At 33.9% G+C, this 14632-nt stretch overlaps 4 protein-coding genes across 5 annotated transcripts; all 4 read left to right on the forward strand.

Annotated features, from left to right (window-relative positions):
• Positions 1 to 910: 910 nt before the first annotated feature.
• LOC105254855 (pancreatic lipase-related protein 2) lies at positions 911 to 4178 on the forward strand. The gene is made up of 7 exons (XM_011263794.3): positions 911 to 1123; positions 1232 to 1334; positions 2266 to 2414; positions 2768 to 3013; positions 3320 to 3526; positions 3632 to 3788; positions 3879 to 4178. Exons 1-7 carry the CDS (start codon positions 1036 to 1038, stop codon positions 3931 to 3933), a joined length of 1005 nt encoding a protein of 334 aa, XP_011262096.1. The 5' UTR covers positions 911 to 1035; the 3' UTR covers positions 3934 to 4178.
• Positions 4179 to 4327: 149 nt separating this feature from the next.
• Positions 4328 to 7872, forward strand: LOC105254856. 2 transcript variants are annotated; one of them, XM_020028633.2, is made up of 10 exons: positions 4328 to 4723; positions 4802 to 4980; positions 5216 to 5524; positions 5600 to 5727; positions 5796 to 5957; positions 6022 to 6236; positions 6373 to 6587; positions 6755 to 7023; positions 7241 to 7450; positions 7649 to 7872. In XM_020028633.2, the coding sequence occupies exons 1-10, from the start codon at positions 4507 to 4509 to the stop codon at positions 7749 to 7751; spliced, it is 2007 nt and encodes a 668-aa protein (XP_019884192.1). In that variant the 5' UTR covers positions 4328 to 4506; the 3' UTR covers positions 7752 to 7872. The 2 variants fall into 2 exon arrangements, with proteins under 2 accessions (XP_019884192.1, XP_019884193.1); XM_020028634.2 differs by lacking the exons at positions 6755 to 7023; positions 7241 to 7450; positions 7649 to 7872 and having other exon boundaries at positions 6022 to 6097; positions 6219 to 6236; positions 6373 to 6581.
• A 215-nt stretch (positions 7873 to 8087) lies between these two features.
• Positions 8088 to 11029, forward strand: LOC105254882. The gene is made up of 10 exons (XM_020028636.2): positions 8088 to 8329; positions 8463 to 8632; positions 8729 to 9037; positions 9143 to 9270; positions 9354 to 9515; positions 9608 to 9819; positions 9891 to 10105; positions 10191 to 10462; positions 10525 to 10731; positions 10802 to 11029. The coding sequence occupies exons 1-10, from the start codon at positions 8194 to 8196 to the stop codon at positions 10878 to 10880; spliced, it is 1890 nt and encodes a 629-aa protein (XP_019884195.2). The 5' UTR covers positions 8088 to 8193; the 3' UTR covers positions 10881 to 11029.
• Positions 11030 to 11398: 369 nt separating this feature from the next.
• LOC105254854 lies at positions 11399 to 14603 on the forward strand. The gene is made up of 9 exons (XM_011263793.3): positions 11399 to 11799; positions 11886 to 12052; positions 12156 to 12467; positions 12529 to 12656; positions 12741 to 12902; positions 13303 to 13511; positions 13579 to 13793; positions 13874 to 14142; positions 14242 to 14603. Exons 1-9 carry the CDS (start codon positions 11664 to 11666, stop codon positions 14576 to 14578), a joined length of 1935 nt encoding a protein of 644 aa, XP_011262095.1. The 5' UTR covers positions 11399 to 11663; the 3' UTR covers positions 14579 to 14603.
• The last annotated feature ends 29 nt before the right edge of the window (positions 14604 to 14632 follow it).

Below are 14632 nucleotides of genomic sequence, written 5' to 3' on the forward strand. Positions count from 1 at the left end.
TTTCTGCAAATATTTCCATTATTTTGAGATTGATTTGTTTCATGATATATTGCAATAATTAAAGTATGATTTCTGATATAATCTGCCATGAGAAGCAGAGAAAGTCAGCTTCAATTCTTTATTGTGTTCAATATTTTTAATAATATAATAATTAAATTAAAGTTCTATGAAAATATGCTTGAAATACTAAATAAAAAAGATTGTTTCTTATGTACAACCTTATACAGTTTAAGTAAACAAAAAATTATTGTTAATAATATACATATATAAATTGATAATTAAATAAAACAATTAATTAATTAATCGACACAATCCATGTTTTTTTTTAGCTTTATGTCTAACATATATATATATATATATATATATATATATATATATATGTATATATATGTATATATATTTTTATATATATATGTATATATATATATGTATATATATTTTTAAATAAAAAATGTTTCTTTCTAATATAAATTAAATAAAAAGTATAATATGCCAACAATTTAATGGTAGCAGATAGTTTATTAAGCTTTATATAGATGGAGCAAAATGATTTAATGATTGATATTCTAAATGCTAATTCTTTATATAAAAAGTTTAATAAAATAAAAATTTTAAATTTAAAAACGTTATTTTGATGTATTTATACAATATAATATTTTACGAAAAAGATATAAATAAGAGATATTGTATTTTTTATGGAATTAAATTTATTTTAGAAAGATTTTGAAAATGCATTTTTCTCATAGAAAGAAAGAGTTAACGTGTTAATACTATACAATGTACTGATTGTTAAATATCTTGAAATTATTTCTGTGTTTAATTAAAAATATATACTGCACAAATATACATTTATTTATCGGTTGGACCGTTCTTAAAATCAGCGTTATGGTAATGAATGTCTTAATGAGTTAAGCATTCTTATCGTATTCTCGAGAGTTGATCGACGAACAAAAAGAAACCGCTCTGGATGAATGACGGACCGAGACGTTAAGCCGACCAAGTTAAAGTAGTAGTAATCCGGTGCATCTCGTGGAGATGACTGGTGTGTCGTGCAGCATCCCATTCAAAGACATGTCACTCGTCGAATTTTTCATCATTTCGACCATCTTTCTCGCCTGGTCAGGTAATCGTTGATTATCGATTTGAAATCTCAAATATCTGATATATAAAATCTCTTTTTTCTCTTCGAATTTCGATTGATGTCGATTAATCCTTCAGTTGTTAATTCCAGCGATATATGCATATCCGGAAAATAGACTGAACGATAACGCACGGGCATCAATTATCGAGACAGTATTTGAACGCGAACCGGCGACTTTCAAATTATATACTAGGTGCGTACAATTCTTTATTATTACGAGATGACAATTTACAATGAGATATAAAAATATAAATCTATAATATTATTAATATAAAATATTAAAGGTTATATAATATAAATTATGCTACAATATTATATTATATTTAATTATATACACATAATAAATATTATATATAATATTATATAATATTTATTGTACAACATATATAAAATAATATATCTTCAAACACTTAGACGAAGGAACGAAAAAGAATTGTTACAAGTAATGACTTGTTCGAAGGGGAGAGAGAAAGTCATTCGCGGATTATATTTGGTTTATAATTGATTTAAAGTCAAATTGCATAATACATTGTAGAATATTTCTTCTAATTACGCGTGTATCATTATATTTTTCATATAAAAAATCTCAGTATTCTTCAAATAATTATATTTTATATATTCGCAATTGAAAAGTATCTCTTTAGCACCGATCGGGAATCAATCATATGTCGATGCGACTAATTTTCATGCACCGTGATATTACTTATCGCGGACTGCCCCGTGGAGGATGCATCAGTTTTTTAATGATACATGCAATCAGCAAGAATTCTATTCTCAGCGCTGACGTTTGATCGACTATCCAGCATCGAGGCGCCATGCCGCACCACATCGCGTCGCGACGCATTGACGCCTCAATATCACGTTCTCGGATTGATTCCCCCCTCTTTTGCATTCTTTCTTTCTCTTTTTCCGAATAGCGAAGAAGTAACGCCACTTTGACATTTAAATTTTTTTTATATTATACGAAGAAAATAACAAATTTTGAAACCTACATCCGTAATGATAAAATTATCACGATATTTGGCGTTTTTATATTTTTTAACTTTTATAATATCCGAAACGTCTAATATTGCAATACGATAAATTTGCAATACAAATCGTCATTATGATATTATTTTTCGCAGAGAGAACCCATTCGGCGAAGAAGAATTGTTTTTAAATAATACCGAGGTGTTGTACGCATCGCACTTCAACGAAAGCAGACCAACTAAGTTGATTGTCCACGGATTCAGCGATATCGGGAACGAAGGTTGGATACGAGATTTAATAAACGGTAAGTCGACATGGATATTGCGTTGTAATTTGTATATTTTTTTACTGCTATTACTACTACTATTACTACTACTACTTTTGTAAACAATCAGGGTCAGCCTATTTCGGTAAATACGGAATCGACGTCGTTGTTGGTTCAAGAGTCAGCGCGATAACAGTTTAATTAATCGTTTTTGCAAGTTTTTGCTCGCTCTCCCTCCACAGAAACTTTGCGGAAGAGCTGCAAGTTCCTTTTTACATTATGCGCGATTTTATAATACAATATATTCAACTGTTCTCTTATCTCTTCTTATGCATAGCATCATTTCCGAATAAAAATAAAAAAGAAAATGTAACATTTAATTGCATTTTTAGCGTATCTGCTTTATCAGGATGTGAACGTGATAGTCGTCGGTTGGGGAATTTTGGCATCCGACGCCTATCCAGTAGCAGCTAAGAATACGCGCCTGGTCGGTGAGTATTTAGGCCGATTTTTGGAGTTCTTAAATCGAGACTCGAATCTGGAGTACAAGGACGTGCACATTAGCGGTCATAGTCTAGGATCCTACGTAGCGGGTTTCGCTGGAGCTTATCACGATGGACGTATTGGAAGAATAACAGGTAGAACAGACTGCTTATCATCATCCTTATGCTACAAAAGTATATTTTTTATCATTCTTTCCAGAATATAATTATATACATCATATACATATATATATATATATATATATATATATATATATATATTATAATTTTTCTTCCCAAAATATTTATTAGTGACAAAAAAAAATACTAAATAAATACAAAGTTATATATGTAAATTAGAATTGCTATATATTTTAAAACATGCTACTGAAAAAATAGTAGTAGAAAATAACTACAAATGAAAGACAGCTAAAAATGCAATTTATAATTTTTTCCTGGAAGGATTGGATCCTGCGAGTCCTTTGTTCGAGACCATATCCGGCATAGTTGATCCCGAATATCGATTAGATCCGACCGATGCTCAATTTGTAGATGTAATCCATACTAGCGGTCCGACATTTGGATTTCTAGCGCCATTGGGACATGCCGATTTTTATCCCAACGATGGCAAAATTCCTCAACCTGGATGTTCTTTTGTGCCGACAATAAGCAAGTATTATGTATAAAGTATTCGTGTTATTGCATCTTTATCACAAAGAATATTGATAAGATGACTTGTGAACGATCATATCTTAATGCTTCTTTACGTTACAGCTTATTGTAGCCATTCGCGAGCGCATCAGCTTATGACCGAGAGCATTGGCAGTACAGTGGGCTTCAAGGCGAGAATGTGTGAGAGTTGGGAAAAATATAAGGAGCAACTTTGCGATTACAATCCGATCGTATTGATGGGCGAATACGCTTCTACATCGTAAGTTGTCTCTTTTTTTTATATCCTGTTATAATTTTCCCGAGGATAATATATATGAAAAGGATCGATTCAATAATTTGTTCCTTTCAGATTACGTGGCAAATTTTATCTGTCGACTAATGGCGCTGCTCCATATGCAATATAATAAACGTTCTAAATATTAATTGACCTGAGAATTTGCGAGCTCAGAGCGATGATCGTAGAGCGACGATCGTATAATATAATAGTTTGTACTAGTCATTTATAAGTTATCTTATTTATGAAACTTTTCATTCTGAGCGCGTATCGAATATGTCTCGTGCGCATCGTATCAGAATATACCTTTAATATTACGTGATGTGTTTTACATACATACAATCTTGAAAAGAGTACAAATTACATTAACTGCGACTATGATTTTAAATCAATATTCCTCTTACATAACTGTCACTTTTTTCCATTTTAAATTCCTTAATTTTGTTTATGATATCACGAAAATTCCCGAGATTCTTTGTTATTCTCAATTTCAAACATTTGATAACTTCTAAGTAACATCGAAAGTTTTCGCATGCGAAGGAGAAAGGAGGAGAAATAAGTCTAATAAATTAACAACTAGGTTTAACATAGATAAAGTAAGTAAATCGATCGAGATTATTATTTTAAAAATCGTGAAAAAATGCTTAAAAAATTAAACACTTATAAAATATTTATGTATTAAATATTTGACGACACAACGGACATGTTCAGAGGACGTAGCGTTTCCGTCTTCAAACTTTTCATATTATATGTTTATGCGATCTATACAGCTTACGAAATGCTTCATAGAAACTGGAAGCTATTGCTTTTATCACGTTTTTTTCTCGTTTCTTGCATGAAAGACAACATCATGGCCCGAGATTACTTTATGCATAAAGGCATATATAGTGTTGTAGGATTTTCCTGCGAGAATCTCGAAAGTGCGTAAAAATATCTGAATTATAGACATATACACACACGTACATAATTACAAGCAAAGTTTCTTTCCTACGTAACAGACAACGTGAAATTTGCGAAGACATTCAACGATGTCTTTATAATCGCATCGATGTGGAATTTCGAATCTGTGGCTGGATCATTGACTCTCAGGAAACTTTTACAGAACAATTATCGTAATTTAGGTATCTACGTAGACGCGCGATGCAACGTTCACAATTACACCGTGTTGTATTCCGAGGTAAAAGTGCTCCTCCTTAAGAGAACTTTAAGTGTTACGAAGAATATATTTTAATTACTGAGCATTTATAGAAATAAGAAAATGTAAGAAATATAATATAATATAAGAAAATAATACGTATTAAGATGTGCAATCGGAGAAGAAGAGAGCAGAGGTCATGAAAGATAACAAAATTGTGAATGTTAAAGCAATTGCATGCAAAGTTCTTGATATTAATTTCTTTTTAATTTATTAGGCTACGAAATATCTTATGTATGACGAGACGCATAAATGGCTGATTTTGGGAAAAAAGTTGAACGACACTGTCAGTCTTTTAAATGATAACGCCTTCAGTGTAATGACCGATGTTACGATCGCTATACCCTCTCTCACCGGTTTTGATTTGTATGATGTGTATAATCCTTGCAAAGCACGCGGTGGCTCTTTGAACGTAACTGCTTTGGGTTACTGGACCGAGAAATCTGGCGTGGCTATTAGACTGAAACAATCGAAGTATGAGAGACGGTCTAATTTGCATGGTATGAGGCTCAAAGTGGGAATTTTAGTAAGTAATAAAGCTTGTTCACCGGCGCATGTACGTAATTAATACAGAATATAATTTATTGCCAATCTTTTCAAGCTGCCGCAAACATTCTATAATTTATCGAGGGAGAATATTATGTTAAACCCAGATATGAAGGCGAAATACGGTCGATCCCAATTTCTTTATACAATCTTGTTACACATGGCTGATCTCTTCAACTTCACGTAAGATTCGACAAAAATTTGTCGATCATTTTTCGAGCACTTTTCTCTATGCATGAATGTCTTTTTAGAATGGAAATGGTGGAAGTAAATCCAAAGAAACAGCAGGATAATTCTGCGCCCATGTTCGTTGCTTTTCAGAGAAAAATGATCGACATCTCGGCCAGTCCGATTGTGATGAAAACGGAAAGATTACGGAAGGGAGATATTATCGGTCCAGTTTGGCCAATGCGGTACAAAAATATACGATTATTATATACACGTCATTTCTACTCATTCTAATATTTTTCTGTACAGGTCGTGTTTTTTATTTCGCACCATATCCTCGGCGAATATGAAGACGGAGCAGTTTTTGCGACCGTTAAATATTAAGGTATGGTATATAATATTCTGTACGATGATAATCGCCATGTCGGTTCTGGTAATATTAATCAGACAGGAAGGCATTCACAGTATAACGGAGGGTTACGGAATTTCTGTTCTTCTTACTATAGGCGCTCTTTCCCAACAAGGTACTTATCAATCTCTTCAATCATCTATCTTAAGTATCTAATGCTTCTTGAGTTAAATAGTGAAAATAAAGGAAAATAAAGAGATAGTGAAAATAGAGAAAATAAAGAGATTTCGATAGATTAAGCTTATTTGCAGGCTCCGTATTTGTTCCGGTACGTTATGCGAGTCGCATAGCGTTCATACACATTATGCTCTTCAGCGTATTGATCTTTAATTATTATTCGGCGAGCATCGTGTCGGACAGATTGAAGAACACAGCCCCAAAAATGAATGATTCATTAATCAGTTTGGCAAATAGTAATATGAAAATGGCGGCCGAGTCTACTCCGTACATTCGTTCTTTTCTACAGGTACTTTTATGATACATATTATTGTATACAGTTCAAGTGATGAAATTTGATAGAAAAAAATAACATCGAATTATATGAATTTACTCTCTTATTTAAAATACATCCTTCCATATAATATCCATTTAAATCCATACATATTTCGTTTTATCTTTTTGCACCACCGGAAGTCACCGGAAAAAGAGATACGATATTTTAATGCGAAACGATGGGATAGAATACCGGAATCCAAGCGATATTTGCCGCTAGCGGAAGGTCTGAATCGCGTGGCTGAGGGAAGTCTGGCCTATCACACGTCAATCGATTCAGCATATCCGTATATCGAACGGCATTTCTATCCGCGAATGATATGTGAATTAACAGAGGTTCATCTTTTTCGCGCGGTCCTCGCTTTTTGGGGCAGACATAGAAGCCCTTTTACTCCTCTGTTGAGAATCGGGTAGGAAAATATCATTTGTTATTAAAACATAATTAAAACAACAGTTTCCAAATTATAAAATACACAGACACACAAACTATATATATATTTTATTAATATTATTATTGTTATCCTTTGTAATTGCATCATTAATTATATAAATATTTAATTATGTTTAAATATACATTCTTATATTTTTAATAAATATATCTTTTATTAATATATATTATTACTGTAGCTTGACCAAAATATATGATATGGGCATACGCAAGCGACAGTTGAAACTCTGGTTAGCAAGGAAGCCGTTCTGTCCAAAGAATATCCTGATTGCCGAACCACTATCGATTCATGAAGCTACGCCCATTTTCGTATTCCTTGGCATTTTCATTGCACTCTCTTTCGTGATCTGCATAATGGAGAACTTGATCCATTGGATGCATTCTAAGGGGTAACAAGCAGTTGAATGAATAAAGATTTAAGGAGAGGAGATAATAAATTTCAAACTATTTTTTTCATCATTTCGCCTTATTCTCTCTTTTATTTTCTCTCTCCAATTTATTTTTATATTTTTTACGCGTTCTTAGAGAACTAGCTTTAAAATATTAATAAATTATTATTATTTATTTATCTATCTATTTTTTTACAGATTATTAATTTCTATGCTACAATCCGTACAAAAGAGTCTGCCTTTCTCAGGATTAATGAAGCATATATCTATTAATTGGAACAAAATATTCTCGCGTGAATGAATTAATAATCTACTATTTGTGTTATACATATCATCTATTTTGAGATGCTTATTAGATTTTATCACTAATAGTTTGTGTGTCTAGTCGTTGGACATGCACGTAAATAATTAATCAATGTCATATTACAATTTTTATTGTTCAATGTAATGCGACAGTAATGCATTTCCTAAGAACTCTTTGTCATTATAACGTAAATAAATGATAAGATATATGACTATGAAATCATATATTTAATATTATATTAATGTTGAAGAATTCAGAATGCCCCAACTTTGCAGCTAATCCATAAAAAATTAATCGAGCTATGTTTCTTTTTCTGTTAGTTATTTTCTTCATTCGTATTTGTATTAGCAGACGTGGTGTTGCTTAAAATTCCACACACTGCTTCAACTTTTTTGCAACAGTAATATTCGTGATTTCTGAGAAAATAAATCACCGTGAAATGTATGCTATACTTTTTTTTACTTTGTTACGATTTATTTCTAACATTAACGCAAGAGACAGCGATTTTGTTCGCGACTATTTTATACACAAGGCAGTGCGAAATGTCGTTCGATTCTCTTGTGGAGATATCACGAGTATGTCTGATGTATTTGTTAAAATATCAGAAATTAAAATATCAAATTATCTTAAGAGAAACTTTAAAATTTATAGATATTTTTTAAAGAATATTTCTCTGTCTCCCTCTCTTCTGTTTTCTTTTTATCATAGGTGATTTTTATTTCGTAAAATCATTGAGTAGAGCCGGTATATTTACGATTGTCAGAAAATACGATGCAAACATCAACATGCGACGATTTTTGGACACTAAGACTTGGGGCTTAGGGATTGTTGTGGACTTGCGTTGTAACAACGAGAGTGCTGTGACCATCTTCGCCGAGGTAATGAAATTTGAAAGAATTGACAAATTGTTAAATTACATGTATAATATTACTCTAACATAAAAGAAGGAAGAATTAATATATTGCAATTGTTAGACTTCTAGATATCGCATGTACGATTATTCATATCATTGGTTGGTCCTGGGATCGAAGCTAAATGATAGCGTGCCGTTCTTGAATGACAGCGCTTACAGTATAATTACCGATTTCGTACTCGCGATAACAAACGGTAACAATTACGACTTGTATGACGTTTATAATCATTGCAAATATCGCGGTGGTACGTTGAATGTGACGAAATTAGGCTCCTGGCAACGAGAAACTGGTATTACCATTACTCTCACTCAACCATTGATTCAAAGAAGGGCCAACATGCATGGAATGACATTGAAGATATCTGGCGTGGTTGGTATCATCGAATATGAATACAAATAACCAAAATACGTAATAACAAAAGAAATGGATTTTATTATGCAATATAAATTTTTGTATTTATTATATATTACATAGATACAATATAGGCCGAAGAATATGCGATTGGAGGATTATATGTACGATATTAATACGAGATCCTTGGATAGCATGCATAAGTTCACGTACGCGATGATATCTCATACCGCTGATCTTTTTAATTTTAGGTAATTTTAATTTTATTTATCTTAAAATGGATTTTTGTCTGTATTATCGATAATTGAATCGTTCTAAAAAACACTTTTTCAAGTGTACACGCTTCGGAGATAATTTATTGGGACCGTCACAGTGTGCACGGATTAATATTTGAGATTTTGCAAACGAATTACATCGATTTTGCCAGTAATCCCAGGATTATGGTATCCGAGAGATTAGATTATGCCAGTCTTATTGGTGCGGCGTGGCCGATTCGGTATAAAAAAATTTCGCTTTTAAAAAAACATTAATCTGATATTTTTTTTCTTTCATTAATTAACAAAAAAGGAATCTCTTTCTTGCCTACAGACCTTGCTTCATGCTACTGTCCACTACATCGAATAAGATTAAACTCGAGATTTTCCTGAAACCACTCGCCAAATTTACTTGGTATGTGTGGGCCGTATTTATAATGATTTCCATGTTTATAATGAGAATAATATTGAGACGTGAGGAAGACAGCAAGCAAGAGAAATATTCGGGAGCTGTGGTTCTTACTGTCGGCATTCTCGCTCAACAAGGTATAAAATAATGAAATCACAGATAACAAAAGTGTCGTTTCATCAATTTAACAGTAACATCTCTTACATAGGTGCAAACTTCTTTCCTAAGCACATCCCAGGCCGTATCGCTCTTCTACAGATCATTGTCTTCAATTGGATTATGTATAATTATTATTCGGCCAGTATAGTATCGGCTCGTTTGAGCGAGCCGCTCGATATGATGGAAGATTCTGTGACGGTCCTCGCGGATAGTAATCTGAAAATCGCCGCGGAGGCTGTACCATATCTAAACTATTTTTTATACGTACGCATATTTCTAGACACATTGAAATTATATGAAGACATCAAGTTCTCCAGAAGCGCATGCATGCATACGTTGAAACTTTCAGAAACTCAACTGGGAATCTGATTACTTCAGGAAGAAACGCTGGGATCCACTGCCGGAATCAAAGCGATACTTGCCGTTAGAAGAGGGTATGAAGCAGGTTAGTCAAGGTATCCTGGCCTACCACACGGATCCCAACACGGCGTATCCTTACATCGAAAAGATGTTCGAGCAAAGCAAGATTTGCGAATTGACGGAGATTCATCTGTTCAAGCAATCTGTCATGGGTATGTACGCCAGTCACAACGGTCAATTCACCGAGGTGGCGAAAATCGGGTAAGTTATTATTTTTTTTCGCAATAAAAGCTCGTAATAGAAAATAAAGAAATTTTTTGCAGGTTATATAAGATGTTTAACACCGGTTTGCGTGATCGTCAGATAAAATATTGGTCGAGTAGGAAGCCTCAATGTCAGCTCGATACATTGTCCACGAGAAGCATATCTATACAGGAGACAGCTCCAGCTTTGATTCTGTTAGCTTTCGGTATGCTCATCGGGTGTGGAATATGCATCGTCGAGAATATCGTTTACTATCGATCCACAAGGTAAACTAAACACTCACCTTTTTGTGTGTCGGGAAAGTTAGGTGCTTATAGCGTAATTATGTTCGTACAGAGAGAAAATGTTAAGACGATCGATGAGCAACGATGCGGAGAAGATAGTCGGTACAAGCAAACACAATTTGCTCGAATAAAATTGTCTCGCCTCGAGAAGTAAAATATTTACAAGTCGGTCATATATTATAATTGGTTCATTCATTAGTGTCTCGTTATCGTAGACTTACCTCATGCGAAGAAAAGAGGAGAGAGAGAGAAAGAGAAAGATGCTATTAATGTAATTTTCCAGCCATTGTAATATTTTGCTCTAATAAAGCCATTCGCTTTGCATCGCACGTAGTTGTCGAAAAACTTTCTGTGAATACTTTTGTAGAAAATAATCGGATAATAGATGGAAAGACAGGCAATCGATTGTAACAGATTTGACTTGAGTTCGGAGTAATTGATAAGGAACAGAGACAAAAAATAAAAGAAACTCTGAAACCGCAGAGGAAATATAAGTATGTGCTGTATACAGAGTGTCACGATGATAATTGTGAAATTTTTTAACATATTAATTGTTACGTATTAATTGTAAATTATCTAAACGCGACATTCTCTCATAAAACTCAAGAGCTATTAATTAAAGACGTTTTCGTTAAATAAAGATCAATTTTAAATTGAAGAATCTAGTGGCAAAATGAATAACGAAGACAGCGAGACACCCTATGTATGTGGTTAGTATCGGAGTAACCGCTGATTATGCTGTCATGTCAATTGATGTGCGCGAGTTATGGGTGATTTCGAATTCCGCAAATCGTTTCTACTGTGTCTCGAATGTATTATTGTCTTGAGTTCGAAATTATTCCGGAATCTTACATAGAATGTAGTTGAAACATAGTAGTTACAGCATTGTCGCAGCAATCTTACAGTTTACAAGGATGCATCTATTGAGTATTTTTCTCTCGCAAGCATTCATTATTTTCGTGTACGCGCAAACCAGTCTCATCATTCGGGATTATTTTGTCTACAAAAAGGTAACTAGAGTAGTAGGATTCTCCTGCGGAAATGTAGAAGGTAGGTAGATTCGCCTTCTCTTTTTCTTTCTTTCTTTCCGTCTATCTCTTTTGCGCGTTCTTTTTAATTAATAATCTTCTTCGTAGATGATTTTCTTACGATGAAGTTGCTGACCGACGCCGGGATGTCTACGGCAATTAAACCTGCTGGCTTTCAAGTCAATATTCTGAGATATCTTGATACTACACGTACCTTAGGTGTGTTTCTGGACATGCGATGTCCGAATCAGAACGTCAGTAGCATTTTCGATGAAGTAAGAATTCTGATTTTTGTCTTATTTTACCGAAAAAAGATTACTCGTAAAATTAAATAAAGAATAAAATTTATATATATTATTGTTATGTATTTATAATTAGGCTTCGGCCTATCGCATGTTTGATTATTCATACAACTGGCTGATTTTGGGAAGTAACTTGAGTCACAGTTTGCAAAGCTTGAACGATAGCGTCTTCAGCATTGTCACGGATTTTGTGATCATGTTATCGGATTCTCAGTCCGGTTATATTCTCTACGATGTATATAATCACTGCAAAATGCGCGGCGGAATACTCAATGTTACGCAACTTGGTACTTGGAGGAAAGACATCGGATTCACGATCGCTTTAAATGATTCGAAGATTACCAGACGACGAAATTATCATGGATTGCGTGCCAAATCGGCCGGAATCGTAAGTCTCAAGTTTAATAAAAAATGTGTAATTTTAGCATATAAACGATAAATATTCATAGGTACTGCATAGACCGAAACACATGACGCTGGTGGATTACTTGGAGGGCGAAGGTCTTGAAGTCATGGACAACTGGCCCAAATTCGGATACACTCTCCTCTCGCACGTCTCCGATATGTTTAACTTCACGTAATCAAGATTACGATAATGCCTAAAAATATCTCATATATTCTCCTACATCATCAATTGCTCAACGAACATTTTCGCACGTAGCATGGATCTTATCGAGATTAAAGAATGGGACAAGAATGACAGGAACGGCCCCTTGATGAGGACCTTGAAAAGGGACGATGCTGACTTGGGCTACTATCCGTCCATTCTGACGACTGACAGATACAGAGACGCACGTGTCATCTTTCCGCAATGGCCCACGCGGTAAACAGTATCCAATAAGAGAAAAAAATATAATTGAGCAGAAAGAAGTAAAAAATATAATAATGCGTACAGATATAAGTCTCTCAAAAGTCACTTCATTTTTTACTAATTTTTTAATTTTAGTGCGAAAATACATAATTACCCAGGCAGAATGACGTCAAATGACACCTTAAATAACGTTTTAATAACGTCATTAAGACGTCTTTAGATATCATCTTGCTACCTGGGTAATACTTTGATATTGAAATTTAAAAAATTTATTTGAAAATTTAAAAATGAAGTTTATCAATCTGGCTTTTAGAACTCATATATCTGTTAATATGTAACTATGATATATGTATACTTTATTTTCATAAAGTATGAATATAATATTTCCAAGGCTTATTAATTTCTCATTTAGAACTTGCTTCATGTTTCGTACTATACCAGCGATGAAGATAAAATCCTGGATAATACTGAAGCCATTCGCGGCGAATACGTGGTACATGATAATTGTGATCGTAGTAATTATCGTTCTTATCTTATCCTTCATACTAAAACTGGAACACGCTAGTGACTATGGTTACAGCATTTCGGCATTGATCGCTGTCGCCGCATTATGCCAGCAAGGTACATATGGTTGTACAATACAATAACAAAAATACTGCGCTCTTGCTATACATTATATTGCGATTAGGTTTTCCTTCTCTCACCGACAAATCAGCCAGTCGAATCGCGTTGATTCAGATCACGGTTTTCGGTCTGTTGGTGTACAATTATTATTCGGCGGCGATAGTGTCAGCTAGATTAAACGAGCCTCTCCACAAGATGAATGACTCGCTTTATTCGTTGGGGCATAGCAAGATGGAATTTGCGGCTGAGAAAAACATTTACTTTGACTTTTTATTGCGGGTAAAAAAGCACGTCTTGCTATAACAATTTCCAATATTTTTAAGCTTAATCGAATCTCAATGAACCTATATTGAATTTAGAATAAAAGACCGGAAGTGCAATACTTTAAGCACATTTGGGACATTATACCGGAATCAAAAAGATTTATCACGATTGAGGATGGCGTGGAAAGAATAAAAAAGGGAGGCTTTGCATACCATGCAGATCCGGATGATATTTATCCGTCCATTGAACAAGCGTTTGACAAGCAGATGATTTGTCAACTCACGGAAGTTCATCTACTACAACCCTCCGAGTTAGGTCTGTGGTCCAATCTTAAAAGTCACTTTCACGAAATCAGTAAAATAGCGTAAGTATATCCTTATAATAATAAAATATTATTTTTATATTCCTTAAGATGAAGGATATCTTAGATTGAAATTTGATTTACATGGATTGATATTGTCAGATTATTGAAGATATCCACCTCGGGACTTCGGCGACGAGAAATACGCCGCCGATCGGCTAGAAGACCTTATTGTCCAAATGATGAAGTCTTCGTCTCCAGTGTAACTATTTACGAAGTGGCGCCAATTTTGTTTCTTTTGCTCTTTGGAATGATGATTTCACTAATTATATTTGGAGTCGAGCAACTTGTCTTTTATACGATGCATTCGAAACAAACACTTGACATTAAAACCCATAAGAAAAATAAGACAAAGGAGAAAACATTGTCCGATAAAAGTACTCTGGTTTTTCCAAAAACAAATCGTTTCTTTCACAAGATTTTAATGATGAAGCGATAAGACATAAATAAAATTGTAGACAATAACAGAGGAAATTCTCTTTCTCTCAATTTT

This window comes from Camponotus floridanus, unplaced genomic scaffold, assembly GCF_003227725.1.
Source record: "Camponotus floridanus strain SB8 unplaced genomic scaffold, Cflo_v7.5 scaffold15, whole genome shotgun sequence".
NCBI classification, from domain to species: domain Eukaryota; kingdom Metazoa; phylum Arthropoda; class Insecta; order Hymenoptera; family Formicidae; genus Camponotus; species Camponotus floridanus.